At 43.1% G+C, this 17,680-nt stretch overlaps 1 protein-coding gene across 1 annotated transcript in view; it reads right to left on the bottom strand.

The window, feature by feature from the left end:
- Positions 1-7,687: 7,687 nt before the first annotated feature.
- LOC308221329 (cytosolic phospholipase A2 epsilon-like) overlaps positions 7,688-17,680 on the bottom strand; it is a gene marked incomplete at both ends in the record, with an annotated part of 35,210 nt that continues 25,217 nt past the window's right edge. Inside the window, 6 exons of the mRNA XM_080618314.1 lie at positions 7,688-7,896; positions 8,089-8,275; positions 9,003-9,169; positions 9,636-9,830; positions 10,698-10,805; positions 17,296-17,433. Of these exons, the coding sequence (XP_080474440.1) occupies positions 7,688-7,896; positions 8,089-8,275; positions 9,003-9,169; positions 9,636-9,830; positions 10,698-10,805; positions 17,296-17,433 (1,004 nt within the window). The remainder of the gene's footprint in view (positions 7,897-8,088; positions 8,276-9,002; positions 9,170-9,635; positions 9,831-10,697; positions 10,806-17,295; positions 17,434-17,680) is intronic.

The raw sequence follows: 17,680 nt of genomic DNA, 5'->3' as shown, positions 1-17,680 counted from the left end.
GGTTGAGGCAGGATTGACTCGTGTAGGAGTCAATGACAAGTTATTTTATAAAATTGACTGAGGCCCCACCCATCTCATCTCTATAAGTAAAGGACTCCCCTCCCATTGCCGAAGATGGTGGAGCACCAAGGATGACTGCTCCAGGGAAGGATCTTACAACGCAAGCACAATATCTAAAAGGGATGCAGTACCTTCCTCTGGCTGGGTATGCCATCCTGCAGCATGGGAATGGCCTGAGCAGAGGGTAACAGCAGCTCCTATGTAGGATAAATTGAGCCCTGAAAAAAAACTCTGTGTGTAAATAGCTACCTGCATGGTGGCATATACTTGTCCACTTTGATCAAAGCCTCCGTACAGGTGGGGGGACTCGAACTCACTATTTGCAAAGAGGCACTGCCCTGGGTCACACAGTAACCCCCTGGAAAGGGCCACCTCTACCACCTGACAGGTTACTACATAGACCAGCAGCTCCCAGCTCCCTCTGGGCTGCTCCCATCTCTTCTTCCCAGTGAAGCAAGGGCAAGGGGTGGGCTGAGTTTTCTGTTTGCAGAGGTGAGATATAGGCATGGAGTAGCAGTACCAGATTACCAGCATAGCCTATGACTACAAGCATTATCCAGGACTACTATGGCCCTTGGCAGTACCTTAAATTCAACAAAAAAAGCAAAGAAATATAGAATAGCTGTGCAAAGAAGATAAGAATTACACTTTCAACATTTTCCAAAGAAAGGCAATTGAACTTCACAAGGCAACTGCAGGAAACCCATGTCAAGATGAAAGGAATATAGTATCCAATAGTTTAGTTTTATTAGTTTTATTTTACAGAGATTTTGTTCAACCGAAGAGTCTGAACAAAAGAGCACATGAACATCTCCAGGCATACCCAGTGGAAATTACCATCTTCAAACACATAAAAACAAATGAATAACAAACTAGCAGACCTAGTAACAGTAGGCTGTGTCATAGCACCTGCATTTCCAGCATGAAAAGTAGCTCTGCCCACTCTTCAAGTACAAGAGCATCTTTTGGCCTCAGGTCATGGACACACAGAGCTGAATCCTGGAGAACTCCTCTTGCAGCTTCATTTAGGGAACAATCATTCATCTTTATTTTTTTAGCCTCATTAGAAAAGAAGATCTGCTTGACCTTGGAAGACCTGGCATGGGACACTAAAAATAACAGCATACTTGTTATTGGAGTAGGCCAGTTTTCCCAGGGCGGATTAGTTCAGAGGACCATTGGCATAAATGGTGATAATCACTTAGAAACCCCTCTAAAGGTGACAAATCTTAAGAAAGCTGAGATTCCCTATCCGCAAGGAAACCCAGGGAGAAGAACAGATGGGTTCTATGTACAGATTTTCACAGCTGCAGAGTTAATTCTTCATTATATGCATACAGAGCCATCTGGGATGATCTGTGTGGCCTTCAGTTAAATCAGGGTATTCTGATGCCACCTGAGTGACTCCACAGGGAACTCCATTAAGAAAGCTCTGAGGCTGTCATTAAAAACTGAACTAATGTTACCTAATTTAAAATCTGTATGTACAAATCCAAATGGTCTCTATTTGTAGAATGAAAAGCAGATGCTCCAAGTGGAATGATTTTATTTCTCTACATTTCCTATTTCAGTAATATAAGTATAGATGAAGCAAAATAACTTATCTGCTCCAAAGATCTAACTGTAGTTGCCCTGGCAGCAAAGAGCACACTACTCTCATCATTCAGTGCTTGCTAAATCTCATACTTTCTTTAATCTTTAAGTTTCTTAGTCACAGTACAACCCAGTTCGTAAAAGCATCAATCACCTGACAAAGTTACCTGTATTACTTCTGACTGTAGAGACATGCTGTGGAGGAATGGAACTCCTTGACAAATTTTAAATGTTTCAACATGTTCAAATACATTTGTGATTTCTTTTATCACAATCTCTGATGAGAATGAATCTGCTGATAGCCAGTGTTCCCCTAAATACCTCACAACAGCATACGCTTGCCTAGCCCTCAAACAGGCCAGGCAAAATGAGCCTGGGTTTATTCTGGCAAGCTGGAAACCCAACTAGGACCGGCTGTGACCACCTCACTGCTTTCAGATGTATAGATACTACTTCTGTACAAAAAACCCACATTGGAGAGCAGAGCCAAGTGGACATTATGACTCAGATACCTACTCTTCCTGCAGGAAGTGTCTTAGACCATCAATTGTAGAGTTAGTGAAGGAAGAAGATGTGGAGCAGGAGAGGAAACTCATGGGAGGCAGGAGTGTTTCTGTTGTCTGTTGCATTACTTCTGTCACAGGTAAGAAGGAATCTTCTGGGAAATTAATTTCAAAGCAAGTCTTTAACTAGAGAGTTTTAAACTACTAGAATATGTTCCTGTCAGGAACTGAGAAAAGTACAGCACTTTATATCCATTGCATATATGCATCAGCACTTCATAGAATCATCAAATTATAGAATAATTTGGGTTGGAAGAGACCTTCAGAGGTCCTAGCTGGACCTAGTCTAACCACCCTGGAATGAGCAGAGACATCTTCAACTATACCAGGTTTTTCAGAACCACATCCAGCCTTGCCTTGAATATCTCCAGGAATAGCACATCTACCACCTCTCTGGGTGTGCATTTAGCACATAATTGGTATATGGCTCTGAAAATGGAAAGTATTACTTTCCCAGTAGAGGGACTGGCATCACAGTAACTTTTTATATCACTGCACTCACAGTTAAATGTTTGTCTATGTTTCTGTCATGTTACAGTTACTAAATGCATTGGATAAATTCCAGCACTCACTATACCAGTCTCTGTATAGCCTATTAAAATTAAGATTCACACTCCATTTTATCTCTATGAGATTCTGTGTATGTTGCAAATGTACAATTCCCAGTGGTTACCTGCACAGTGAGAAAAGACTGTGCCTGGATTTGTCTCACTATGGGATGTTTTCTGTACTCGGAGAAGGTTTCCCAGGACTGCAGTAAACTAGAAGAGCAGTTGCCAGAGTTTTCCAAATCACTGTTCACTCTCCACATTTCTGCAGATTACATGCAAGTTTATCATCTCCTCATGATCCAGAAACCAGTATGAGGGCAGTGTGATCACTGCAGTGCTCTCTTCTGTGCCCCAAACCAGCTGTGGGTTATAGGCCATCAGCTCCCATGTGAGCAAAGATCATGGACCAGAGCTTAAAAGTGAAAAGTTATTTGTTAAGGGTCTAAAAAAGGATTTTCTGAATAATCTTCAGCACATCAGACATAAACATTTAATCTGCAGCAAATTCTAGGATATCATGTAATCTATTAAATCTCAAAAAATAAACTACTACGTATGTTTACAAAGTAGATACCAAACCAAAACAACTGCAACTCAAGGAGGAATTTGGAGCACAGGTTGCTTTCAAGCTTGGTTGGAAAAGTTATGGATGTCAGCCAGCTGAGTGGCAGAAATTGCGAAATAAAAGGAACTACTATCAGTTGCTCAAGATTTAAAAGTGGATATTAATATATGTAGTAACTTGCAGCTCATTACCTGATAGCCTTTAAGCACACTCCATTATCTTGGTAGAAGAAAGGAAATAGGAGTGGAGCAAATATTTAATATATTTAAAAGTAATTTACAGATTATTGGTTGAGAGAGGGAAGGGTGCAATAAGTAGCTGGCAGTAAAAGTCATACTGCTAGAGGCTGGGAGACCATCAGTATTTGAGAGCAGAGAAGCTAGAATCTAGAAAGCACTCACAGTATGTGTTTCAGGCATCTGCAAGCCCAGAGCAATCAGAATCTCAGCAGCAGGATTTAATGCCATCGCATTTTCCAGGTTAGGGTTTTTAGTTGCTGTTCATTTTAATGCACCAGCTTATCAAGAATGCTTTGAAGAAACTAGAGGAGAGATATACCTTTATTTCCATTCTCAGTGTTTGTCACCACTGCCTTTTTGTTCCTGATTTCTTTTTTTCTTTCCCTGCCATCTTTCCTTTCCCAATGACTTCTTGACTTTCCAAAATATCTATTTCCTTACTTTGCACTTTGAAGTGTTTTACTGCAGGTGTGCTGGGCTTCAGTGGGAACCCTGTAAGGGACAGCTCTTCAGGAGGAGCTCAAAGGTACAGAAGTTCAGTGACATGAAAGACACACATTTCACCCACTGCTACCTATTGGCCAGCATGCTATGATCAGGGCATGAGGAAACCTGCCTTGCTGGAAATGGGGCCCTGATGGCTTCCTCTGCAGCATTATCATCCTTGTAAGAAGGTGGGTTATTGCACACACAGAGCAGAGCTTTACATTTGAACAAGGTTTTGGCACAGGGTTTCTCAGAAGGGAGTCCTGCTCTACCAACCATGTTCTCCTGTACCTTCTGGGCAGACACATTTCCCATCATTCACATGGTGCAACCTGTAGTCTCACAAATGGATAGCTCAGATTGTTTGCAATAATCTTTTGTCTGATCATTCTTTGTGCTACAGAACAATGTAAAATGGTGCTGCCAACCATCCCATTAGCTTCTGTTTCCTCAGCAGCACTTACCTGACAGGACTGTCAGAACGACTGTCTGAGTACGCACATGCCTCAAGAGTGGTTAAAAAACCACACTGCTGCTTTCCTTAGGTTCCTATGGGCTGATTCACCTCACTGAGCTGCCCAGTCCTCCATGCGCCTTTGTGATAATCAGAAAGGCTGGGGCAAAGGTGCAATTGCATGCTAATCCTTCACTTACCTACAGATAATGAGTAGGTAAGAACGAAAACCAGACACAGAAAAGGTGCAGAACGTATTATTTACAATTAAGGAGGTCACGGTAATAGTGTTTGTAATTCCTGTTATTGCAGCTACCAAGAGTTCTGTCTTTTAAAACACTTAAGAAATATCATGCTAACTCCTGTTGGTGCTAACACTGTGATAAAGTGTGGGGCTGGATTTTTGCAGTGCTTTCCCCCCTTCAACCCTCGTTGTTTATCTCCTTCCTTGGAGTGATAATTTGATTACATTACTCGCATTTCCTGTAAAAGGGGACACTCCCAACCTGCAAAGCTAAAAAAGATTTTAAAAGTCTGCACCTGCAGCTGTTACCTGCATTCTTTCCATACCTCAGTACAGCCAAAGGCTAAGAATGTGAAACATATCCCCTTAGCAACTGAACCAGAGCAAAAGATGCCAGAAGGGAAAGCCTCCACGCTGGCCTAGAAGAACTGACAACCAAGACCTGCAATTAATTAATAAATTTAACGATAAAAAGCAAGCTGAACCCAACAAATTAACCAACTCCCTAATTAACAAAAAAAGCACCTCTACTAAACAGGGATCATGAGTGCTGACTAGATGAGATTCTGGAGAACAGGCCATTGCTGCAGAGCAGTCACCTGGAGAAACCTTTACATTATCTCAAAGAGGAAGACACCAACTGCAGGTGGCATGATGACACTGATATCTTTCCCCTCTGCTTAAGAGCATTACTTAGGGGTTGCTACATATCTCTAGATGAAGGCCCCCATTGTCCCAGGAGAAGGATGATTGGATGGAGGATTAAGCCAGACCTTTTTCAGGGTCTACAGCAATGCAGGATGTTTAAGTTTTTATCATGGTAACAGCGAGGACGTTGCTGTGGGATGGAGGTGGCTGTGGGTGTATCTGAAAGAAGAAAGTCATTGATGTTTGAGGACTCCAAGGAGAAAATCGACAAGGAGATTCAGATCTTGTTCGAGAGCTTTAGCCATGCTGAACACACCACTTGTGTAGGCCTGGCCAGAATGCCAGGAGGTGGGATGCAGCCCCTGACAGTTACAGCAGAGCATGCCTTAGTGGCACAATGGGGATAAATGGGGCTTCCCTCTATTAAACCAACAAACAAAAAGACAGCCATGGAAACCAAGGTGTATAGTTAAAGACAGGGGTGGGAGGACAGAGAAATTTGGTGTCACCGAAGGACCTGAACGACTGTGGTGGGAACTCCATTTACAGCTCTTGGAAATGCCCAGAACCCTAGCTGGAAGATGGGCAGGTGGCAGAAGTGACAAATGCATGTGTCACCCCAAATAGGTTTGTCATAATGATAATCAGGGAAGCCCAAGAGGGATTTAGAGCTGGGACAGAGGAGAGGCAGTGCCAAAAGGGACTGCATGACTCAGCAGCAGAGATTACAAAGAGAGGAGCCCTTGATGAGACCCAGCAAGTAAACAGCCATTTCAGTGCACTGAAGGTTTGAACCAGGGCTGCAAATTGGATGGAGGTGTGAGAGCCTGGAAAAGCAGCTGAGGTAAGGACACACCAGCCCTAAGGGTGCTGAGGTCATGGGAGATGAGTGTGGAAGATTAAAGACAACAAAGACTAGAGGAAGAGAAGACATAAAGGAATGCTTGAAGAAACTGAGAGAGACAGATAATGATAGCAAAAGGGAAGAGAAATTTTCAGCTTTTTAGAGGTTCAAATTTCATTTTGAATTAAGAATTTGTTTTGTATTTTGGCTCTGATTCAGTATTTATAGCTCTGTGTTTGCCAACACATTACTTCAGCACAGACAAGTTACTGTGTTTCATTTAAATTTGAAGTAATCAGCTGAAACTGACTGAAGCATTGTATCTTTTTATGTATATATTATTATCTTTGTTGTAATAAAACAGGTTTATAGAGTATTTGCATTATTCAAATCCTTCATAAAACAAATCATTATTTTGGTCTTCATCTCAAAAATAAGCAGTGTCGACAAATTGCCTTGTGCTATTTATAGTAGTTGTATAGTGCCTGTGTTGTTTGTATACAGTCAGTGACTGACAAAGTTATGCAATTACCCATGAATTACCCATGGATATCAGTATAAAGCACTCAGCTTGCCTTCTTACCACAAAATCTGAATGCCTTTCAATTTTTGATATTTTTATTCTCACAGCACACCATCCTATAATAACAAGAAATGCTATTAATCCTATTGAGATTAATAGGATGTGGATGCTGAGCTGGATCCTCTAAATACCATGAGCGTTCAGTAAAAATCACAACCTCAGGATAGGTACTTACACATGCACCAGATGAGCTGATCCTGACTCACAACAGTTTGAAACAGTCACTTCCAAGGCATTTCCCAAATATAATTATTTCTGGTTTAATAAAACTTGGAAACTCAGAAGTATAAATCATTTGTGTTTTCCATGTGAAATCTCAGCTTTTCTGTGTCATTTACATTTAGGTTTGCATGTTCTTTCTAACAAAATTTCTTGCTGATACCATAGGAAAATACAGTTTTCTCTTTTTCTTTGAAATTGCCCACATTTATTTTGTATTTTTCTGTTGCAATAGATTTGGACTAAATTAAATATCTGTAGCTCATTTGCCTTCACATATCACTTCTATTAACAGTGCAAATTTTGAAAGAATTAGTATTGTTGCTCCACATTCATGCATTTAAAAAACTCATCAATAAGCCACTTATTTTCTAACGATTGATTTACTGCATATACATGTATGTACATGAAAAAAACGGTCACCAACAGTTAAATCCAACATAAATAAAGCGCGAGACTAGTCATTATTTTGCTCAATCAGTTTATCTACCATCGCCACATGGTGGAGAAGAACCACAGGCTGAGACAAGTCTTCGTAGATTCACAAGTCTGTTGTGCTCATTCACGAACAGGGCTTGGTTCTTCTGCAGGGAAAAAACAAAGTTATACAGGCATCTTTCTGAGGCTCAGATTGGCATTTATCTTCTGTGCTGTCGTTTCTGCTTTACGGCTGAATTCAGAGCCTGAAGGATCAGATTTTTGTTGTTCTGAATGTTGTAGCTGGTCAGTTCTATCAGCTTGTCGAACTCGTCCTCTGTGTATGTAAAACTGTTTATGCAGTACGGGGAAAAAATGCTGGAAACATCCACCTTGCCCTGTGCCATCTCAGCAAGGCTGCGCTCCACACCTGACAAATAAAGAAAGGGCACTGATGGGGTGTAGATGTGGTCCCAAGTTCTGCTTCCCAGGCGGGGCACAATGTTGCATCTTTCTACCCGGACACCCACATTTCCGCTGGAAGGAGGGAACCATGCTAGACCATGTCTCCCATCCCGACACAGCCAAAGGGTGGGAGGACCACCCCTGCCCCATGGCTTACCAGGCTCTTTGTATTTTCTGAAGGTGTCATTCACCAGCGGGAAGAACACCACTATCGGTGCCTCTGGGGTCTCTGTGTCTTCGAAGATGTAGCACTCCTTTAGATTTTTCTTTTCTTCTTCACTCATGTGGATTCTGGGGAACGGGATTCCCTGCTTTAGGAAGTACTTGGAGGCTTCTTCCAAAGGCTGCATTCAGAGAGAAAAAGGAAGAAAAAACCAGAAATTCTGCCACCCCCTCTGTTTTCCCTAATGCACAACACATCCATCAAAAGCGTTTCACAAAGATCCATGAGCAGCATTCGTTGCCAGTATTCCTTCTGACTTTTGTCTTTTGCATGTAACATTAAGTACCAGTTATTAGCAGAACAATAGTTCCAGACCCAGTCTCCAACTTGCACTACTAATTGTTGTTCTACCTCCTCATTCTCATCAGCTTTTATCTGCAAGATAAATTAGATGTTCATGGCTGCAAGCAAGGGTGGCCTGGCTGCTTAGGACCCAGAAACGTGCCCCTTTTACTGAAGAAGATCCTGAAATGAGCAGAATGGACAGGAAGCCTTCAAGAACTTCTGCCTTGTCCATATCTAATAACAGGAATTATAGACCAGGTTATCAGCTGGCATTTGATACAGCACATATGATGTCAAAAAACAATTCTTCTCCACAGTTTAGAATAGCAAAAAAAAAATCTAGTTACTGTTCTAAAGACACCTGGATAAATTGCTTCTAATTTAACTGCATGTGATATCTTTAAATGGATATCAAAAGACAAAAGAAACAACTTCTTCAGTGGCAGTACTAGTTCCAGAAAAACACTCTGTACAGAGTGTAGCCTTGATAACTAGAGTTAAAGAGGGCTAAAAGAGCTAAAAGACAGTGGTCATTATCAAAGAAAATATAGCAGTCATCGCACCGATGTCTGTGATCCAGAAGAATAGTTTAAGTGTAGGACAACATCCACTTTCCTCTCTGGCCTCATGAGTGGTGGGTAGCTGATATCGATGTATCCTGCTGTGTCTGCCAGGCATATGAACTTCGCTGTTTCTGTCAGCTGGTTGGGGAAATTCTCTAGTATAGTATCTAAAAGGAAATACTTGTTATGATGAGTGATTCACTGAAGAAGTAATTTCTCCACTCTTTGGCTAATAACGGTGGGAAAATGCCTCTTGTCTCCCCATTACTTTTGCTTTCCAAGACCCCACTGCACTGTGGAAGCTCAGCCTTGACAGAGAAAGGAAAGACCTGTCCAAGGTAAAAAGACAGCACTCCTTCACTTCTCATGTTGCTTTTCTTCTGTCCCCAGTGAGCAGTAGTTGCCCTTCCCTGAAATCAAGGAGCGTCTTGGAGCTGATTTGACTAGATGAAATCTAACTAGATGATCTCAATGTCCTTTCCAACCCTAACTATTCTATGATTCTATGATTCTATGATCTTGAAATTTCTGTTCCCAAAGTGAAGAATAATGCCTTTTCATCATCTGCCTTTTCTTCGCTGACGAAAACACCAACCATATAAGCAGATAAAATCAATATTCAATGATGTTTACCTTTCCATATACAGAAGCTTTTGCTCTGAAGGTATTCATTGTGCACCTGGAACCCCTTCAGGAAGTTGTAGAACTTTGAAACCATCACCCGCTCAGACAGGACCTGCCGAATGATGCTCATGATGCCACATTCAGGGTCGACTAAGTAAGTCTCCAGCTCATGGCCACATGCTGATGAGGAAGGCTCATCTCCTTCTGAAGGGTAGAGGAAATGAACAACAGTCAGAGTAGCAACAAAATTCCTAAAGCTGGAAAGTTATCTACCGCTTGACTGAAGTCTGAGGTGGATTCCCCATGTGCAGGTCAGGGTAGGCTGAGAACCTGCACCAGTTTCTTTCAGAATTAGATCAAACCAGATTTGAAATAAAAAAAAAAAAATGCTGTCAGGAGAGTTGGACACTCAGAAAAGAGCAGAGAAAATTATTTGTCCTAAATGGCTCCTCATGAGATTGGGAAAGAGGGCCAATGACTCTCTAGCACAAGTATTTATTGAGCTCAGAGTTCTGCAACATTTCCGTAGAGAAAGTGATGAAAAGACAATAAACCAAACTTGCTAACCACATTTGAATACAGGAAGGACAGTCAACACCTCTAAGGAGAACACAGGTTTACAACAGGATCAAAGAAAGTGGAAATGGAGTTCCACATAATTGATACATCCAAGTCTTCAACAACATATGAAAGGTACCATCTGCCAAGGCAAACAAAGAACACAGCACTGAGATGTTTGTTACAACATGTAGGGTCACTGAAGGACCCCAGGCAGATGATTTGTTCAAGAACTTCAGTAGTTTTATATTCAGTGACAAATGATCACTTGCATAAATTTAGTCCAAGGGAGACTAATAGAAATAATATTGTTATGAGGGAATTCAAAAAGGAAATCTAATTGGATATTGTTGGCTCTCCCTCAGGGAGAGGGGAAAGAGTAGTGCAGCACTGGCCTCAGTTTTAAGATTTAAAAAGCCTCCACATATATTTCACACTACATGCATCTGAATGTAACATTCATTTAAAGATTCATAAGACAACAGGCAAATTAGAAACATAAACGTAACCGACCAACATCAATTGTCCTGTGTTGCGTACATCTCAGTGGGCACCTTTCTGTAGGATCTGATGAATGCCAGGCATCCAAGAGGTTGTAGGAAAAAACATTGCTCCATAGGCCTGTGCAATGGTAAAGAACAGGGAAAACATGTTTTGAAAATGTGTTAATGGAAAAATATCCCGTTTAAAAAATAATTTTTCAGCTTTGTGAGGGGTATCAGAAAGCCAAAAGATTTCCAAACTCTCACCAGGAACTGCATTAAGTTCTTTTGCTGCAACTCACACTCTGTCCTCAAAGAGGAACCTAAATAGTTTTAAACATTGTGGCAGACACTATAGTTCATTGTCATGTACATTGCACACACTGCAAACCAGCATTTTCTGTCCCATAAGCAACTGTCACAGAATCACAGAATCACAGAATATTAGGAATTGGAAGGGACCTCAAAAGATCATCTAGTCCAATCCCCCTGCCAGAGCAGGAACACCTAGATGAGGTTACACAGGAAGGCGTCCAGGCGGGTTTTGAATGTCTCCAGAGAATAAGACTCCACAACCCCCCTGGGCAGCCTGTTCCAGTGTTCCGCCACCCTCACTGAGAAGAAGTTTCTTCTCAAATTTAAGTGGAACCTCTTGTGTTCCAGTTTGAGCCCACTACCCCTTGTCTTACCATTGGTTGTCACCGAGAAGAGCCTGGCTCCATCCTCATGACACTCACCCTTTATATATTTATAAACGTTAATGAGGTCACCCCTCAGTCTCCTCTTTTCCAAACTAAAGAGACCCAGCTCCCTCAGCCTTTCCTCTTAAGGGAGATGCTCCACTCCCTTAATCATCTTAGTCGCCCTGCGTTGGACTCTCTCCAGCAGGTCCCTGTCCTTCTTGAACTGAGGGGACCGAACTGGACACAATATTCCAGATGCGGTCTCACCAGGGCAGAGTAGAGGGGAAGGAGAACCTCTCTTGACCTACTGACCACCCCCCTTCTAATACACCCCAGGATGCCATTGGCCTTCCTGGCCACAAGGGCACAGTGTTGGCTCATGGTCATCCTGCTGTCCACCAGGACCCCCTGGTCCCTTTCCCCTACACTGCTCTCTAATAGGTTATTCCCCAACTTGTACTGGAACCTGGGGTTGTTCCTACCCAGATGTAACACTCTACACTTCCACTTGCTATATTTCATCACATTTTTCACAGCCCAACTCTCCAGCCTGTCCAGATCTCGCTGGATGGCAGCACAGCCTTCTGGCGTGTCAGCCACTCCTCCCAGCTTAGTGTCATCAGCAAACTTGCTGACAGTACACTCAATTCCCTCATCCAGGTCATTGATGAAGATATTGAATAATACTGGCCCCAGCACTGACCCTTGAGGCACTCCACTAGATACAGGCCTCCAACTAGACTCCGCCCCATTGACCACAACTCTCTGGCTTCTGTCCTTCAGCCAGTTCGCAGTCCACCTCACCACCCGACCGTCCAGTCCACACTTCCTCAATTTAGCTATGAGGATGCTGTGGGAGACTGTGTCAAATGCTTTACTGAAGTCAAGGTAGACCACATCCACTGCTCTGCCATAATTCAACCACCTTGTTATGTCTTCATAAAAGGCTATGAGGTTGGTCAAGCATGACTTCCCCTTGGTGAACCCATGTTGACTGCCCCTAATGACCCTCTTATCCTTGATATGCCTTGAGATGGCACCAAGGATAAGGTGTTCCATCACTTTCCCAGGGATGGAGGTGAGGCTGACCGGTCTATAGTTACCCGGGTCCTCCTTCTTGCCCTTTTTGAGGATTGGAGTGACAGTTGCTTTCCTCCGGTCCTCAGGCACCTCTGCCGTTTCCCAAGACTTGGCGAAGATGATGGAGAGTGGTCTAGCAATGACTTCTGCCAGTTCCCTCAGCACCCGCGGGTGCATCCCATCGGGACCCATGGATCTATGGATGTCCAGATTGCTTAATTGCTCCCTAACCCAGTCCTCATCAACTAAGTCAAACTCCTCCATTTTCCTGACCTCCTCTGGGTCCTCAGGGGTACAGGGCTCCTCAGGACAGCCTCCAGCAGAGCAGACAGAGACAAAGAAGGCATTCAATAACTCTGCCATCTCTGTATCTTCTGTCACCAGGGCACCCACCCCATTTATCAGTGGGCCTACATTACCTCTGGTGTTGGTTTTATCTGCCATATATTTGGAAAAGCTCTTTCTGTTGCCCTTGACCCCTCTCGCCATGTTTAATTCTAAGGAGGCCTTAGCTCTCCTAGTTGCCTCCCTACATCCTCTGACAACAGCCTTATATTCTTCCCAAGTGGCCAGCCCCTCCTTCCATGACCTGTAAACTCTCCTCTTCCATTTGAGCTTACCCAGCAGTTCCCTATTTAGCCACACAGGTCTCCTGGCCCTCTTCCTTGACTTCCTATGTGTCGGGATGCTCTGATCTTGAGCTCGGAATAAGCAATCCTTGAATGCCAACCAACTATCTTGGGCCCCTTTACCTTCAAGCAGCCTTGCCCATGGGATTTCCCCCAGCAATTGTTTGAAAAGGCCAAAGTTTGCCCTTCTGAAGTCCAGGGTTGCAATTCTACTTGCTATTCTGTTCCTGCCGCACGAGATCCTGAACTCCACCATTTCATGGTTGCTACAACCGAGGCAGCCCTCAACCTTTACTGCTTCGACCAGACCCTCCTTGTTAGTGAGGATGAGATCCAGCAGCGCTCCCCTCCTGGTTGGCTCATCCACCATTTGCATGAGGAAGTTATCTTCCATAGACTGGAGGAACCTCCTGGACTGTGGCTGGGTTGCTGAGTAGTCCTTCCAGCAAACATCAGGGAAGTTAAAATCCCCCACGACAACCACGTCCTGTGACTGTGAGGCCGCTCTCAGCTGCCTGTAGAAGGCCTCATCAACTTCCTCACCCTGATCTGGTGGCCTGTAATAGACACCCACAACAGTATCACCCCTGCCAGCCTGCCCCTTAATTCTCACCCGTAGACTCAACCTGCTCCTCATCTGTGCCAGGACAGAACTCAGTACATTGTAGTTGCTCTCTCACGTAAAGAGCAACTCCGCCACCTCGCCTGGCTGGCCTGTCTTTCCTGAAAAGGACATAGCCATCTATGACCATGTTCCAGTCATGTGAGCTGTCCCACCATGTCTCTATAATTGCCACCAGATCATAATCTACCAACCGAACACAGGTTTCTGACTCCTCCTGCTTATTCCCTATGCTGCGTGCATTAGTGTACAGGCATTTCAGGGCGCGCGCTGAGCACACCGATTTCACCCTAAGGGGAAGGGAGGTCTCCCGGTCTTCATCAATTCTAGAGTGCTGTCCCACTGGTGCCAGCCCAGCTACAACCCCATCCCCCTTCAACTTCAACTGTCATCAGAGAATAAAGCCACACCATTTCCTATAAAATGTCTGGTCTACAAGGCTTGTCATATACAACCATACACTCAGTTAAAGGTTTGAGGGCTGCTCCTGAGCAGCCAATATTCAAGTGGTTATTCTTATCCCTGTTATTCTCATCCCCATAGTCTTTCTTCTACTTTTGTTCTCACACTTAAAAGAAGATCTAAAAATGTCTCCCTGGTGCAGAAATCTCCAAAAGCCCCTTGGATCTTGAGAAGCACTTCTTCCTCCACAGCTCTGCCACAGGCCCTGAGAGGAACTCTGCCAGAGAAGTGCTGATCTTTGCCTTGAAAATCTCTGCCAGTGAAAGCTTTGCAAAAGCCGTACATTGCAGAGGATGCAGTGATTTGAATTGCACAATGCAATAGTTATGCATTCCGTTAACTAGTAACAGGAACACAATTTTTTTTTAAGCCTGGCTTGTTTGTGGACTGGAACAAGAAGCCAAGTGTCTTCTGCTTCACAAGAGGTCCCCATAAGAATAGCACTTTCCTGAGAAACATTAGAAATGCGTAATTAAGAAATCAGATAGGGGCTCTCTGGTTCTACGCTTAGCAGGGAAATAGACTTCATTTGCAGATGATTACTGGGCAGTTTCCATCAACACAACCCCATCTCCCTGCTGCCTGAGAAGCTTTTGTCCAGGCCTACAGTGAGAAGGCAACTCCTCCATTTCTCCTGTTTTTACTTGACTCCTTCTCAATCCGTAACTCTTCCATCTCCCCGAGGCCTGGGAGCTATATATTGTCCTTTTTAATATCTTTCAGACACTGTTGTCCACATGAAACTTGGTTGCAATTACATAGGTATGTTTTCCTAGCATCTTGCACTGAATTTTCATGGTACCTATATTTGCTAAAGTGAGAAGTATGAAGACAGACAGTATCTTTTACTGGGCTGACAGAGTTGAAAATAGCAGACACGCTTTCATGCACTCTAGTCTTTCTTCTGGAAATCTGAAGATCTTGTACCTCCATGAGCTCATCCAACTTTTCCAGCTCTAGCCATTGCTCTTATAAAAAGACTTGCCTCTCCCTGCAAATGACACCTTGCTTTTATGCTTGAACTAACAGTACAATACAGGTCGAAGGAGGTGATCCTGCCTCTCTACTCTACTCTCATGAGACCTCACTTGGAGTATTGTGTACAGTTCTAGTGTTCTCAATATAAAAAGGACATGGAACTGTTGGAACAAGTCCAGAGGAGGGCCACGAGGATGATCAGGGGACTGGAGCACCTCCCATATGAAGATAGGCTGAGAAAGTTGGGGCTGTTCAGCCTGGAGAAGAGAAGGCTGCGTGGAGACCTCATAGCAGCCTTCCAGTATCTGAAGGGGGGCTATAGGGATGCTGGGGATGGACTATTCATTAGGGACTGTAGTGACAGGACAAGGGGTAATGGATTCAAACTTAAACAGAGGAAGTTTAGATTGGATATAAGGAAGACATTCTTTACTGTAGGGGTGGTGAGGCACTGGAATGGGCTGCCCAAGGAAGTTATAAATGCTCCATCCCTGGTGGTATTCAAGGCCAGGTTGAAGAGAGCCTTGAGTGACATGGTTTAGTGTGAGGTGTCCTTGCCCATGGCAGAGGGGTTGGAACTAGATGATCTTAAGGTCCTTTCCAACCCTAACTATTCTATGATTCTATGATTCTAATTTAACTGCAACTCAAGAGGGTATTACATGTTTTATCACTAGATGGCAACATTGCTTTAACTCTCGGCTCTATCCTTTCTAAATAAACATCTATGGCTATGTGGTCACCAGCAGAATTCAGGTGCTGAGGTTGAGAACGCAGAGCTCAGCCCAATCTGGATGTGGTGGGTATGCTTCGTACCTAGCCACCTCGGGTATGAACACACTACACCATTGTCACTGGGAAACAGCATCAGGGGCACAATGTTCTCAGAAGGCTCTGTAGTCCCACCTAGTTCTGTAATCTGTCTCCTACGTCTGGCAGTCAACACAGAGTGTTTAATGAAAGAATACAAGAAGATCTCTTCTCCAGTGTACTCTCTGGCATCTTAAGTTTCTGGATTTGGCACTTCTAGTGCTTGCAGCTGCATCTGAACTACTGCATTTCAGAGTCACCAGCCATCATGAATTTGTCTTCTGCTTTTCAAACCAATTTCTATTCTTGGTTCCTGTGTTATCTTCTGAGCCTTTTCCTTCAGCCACCTCTTTCACTAAAAGCTCCAAACGTAGTCATTAAAGCGCTGAGATTTAGTGTCTGTGTGGCTAAGCACTGTCTTCTGTTCCTCATGCCCAGCTTTTTCCTCATGATTATAAAATATGACCCTGGGCTCCTCCTGAATCATACAGAGAAGTGCACAACTTCTCTGCACACCAGATAAAGAATACTACCAGATAAAGAATAGTATTGCTGGTTTTATGGATTTTTTTAGTTCATAAGTAAACCCTTTCTTACTGATTCTATGATTCTGTGATAAACCTTGCTGTCCTGTTGTGTGTCGTGTTTATTTACATGTAACACATCTGTTATTTAGGTTTTAAAAGCAGATGGAATCTCCTGCAGACAACCTGAATCCAAAGAACTAAAGTACAAAGTGGGGTGGTAGAGAGTTCTAGCATTACACAAAATCAACACAAGAATTGCATAAAAACTGCTAAGCTGTCTTTCAGGCATTACTGAGAGCTACTCTCTTTACTAAATAAGGATGACGAAACTCATTGAATTAATCATGCTAACAAAATCACAAGTAGAATACTATGAAACTTGCAAAAATATCAGTAACAGTTCAGAAAATTACTCAAAATTGCCATCTTTTAAAACAAATTCTGTCACAACATTGTTTTTTGTTGTAAAATCATACCATCCAGTGCTACATTTGGTTTTAAGTTTCCAGTTTCAAAATACAAATGTTTTCCATGTGGAACTCTGCTGCTAATTTCAAAACAAGTCTGACCTTTTTAAGCAGCCCTGAAACTTCAGGCATGAGAGTCACCATTCAAGACAAAAGCAACAGCAAATAGTGTTATTTGAAATTTCCTCTAGTTATTTTTTAGCTCATTTCCAGTGTTTATAAAATTCAGCTAGAGGTGAGAGCAGCATGTCGCACACTTTGCTTCAGTCCCGCATGTTGCAGAGCGCTAGTTGTACCATGTAGGGTCTGTATTATATTAAAACCACAGTATATACATATGCAATTCAAACATTTACAGTGGAGCACAGCACCTTTCATGAAACAGATGCGGGACTCAGGGAGCTTCTTCATCAGGCGACCCATGAAGAACTCACTGCCAAAATCCTCTGCACGAATGAAGGCACCATATTTTAAGAACCCGACCTCATAAGGGGTGAACTCCACCCATTCTGCAAAGGCACAAAAAGAACCTTTTAAACTCAAAAAGTTAACTTTTATATCTCAATCTCTACTTCCTTGCAGGAAGGGCTCTGAAATGACAAGGAAGCAGCTGCAGGGCAAACCCTTTCAGCAGGGTGATCACAGACTGGTCTTCCTCAGGGTAAGAAGCTATCATACAGCTGGTTTCACCTGCTCACTCAGTAATGTTTCCCAAACTTGTTCATTCAGAACTTCCCAACAAGCCTCTCCAGATAG

The sequence above is a fragment of the Psittacula echo genome, assembly GCF_963264785.1.
Source record: "Psittacula echo genome assembly, chromosome: 5".
NCBI lineage: Eukaryota > Metazoa > Chordata > Aves > Psittaciformes > Psittacidae > Psittacula > Psittacula echo.
This window is presented reverse-complemented; position numbering and strand designations above follow the sequence as displayed.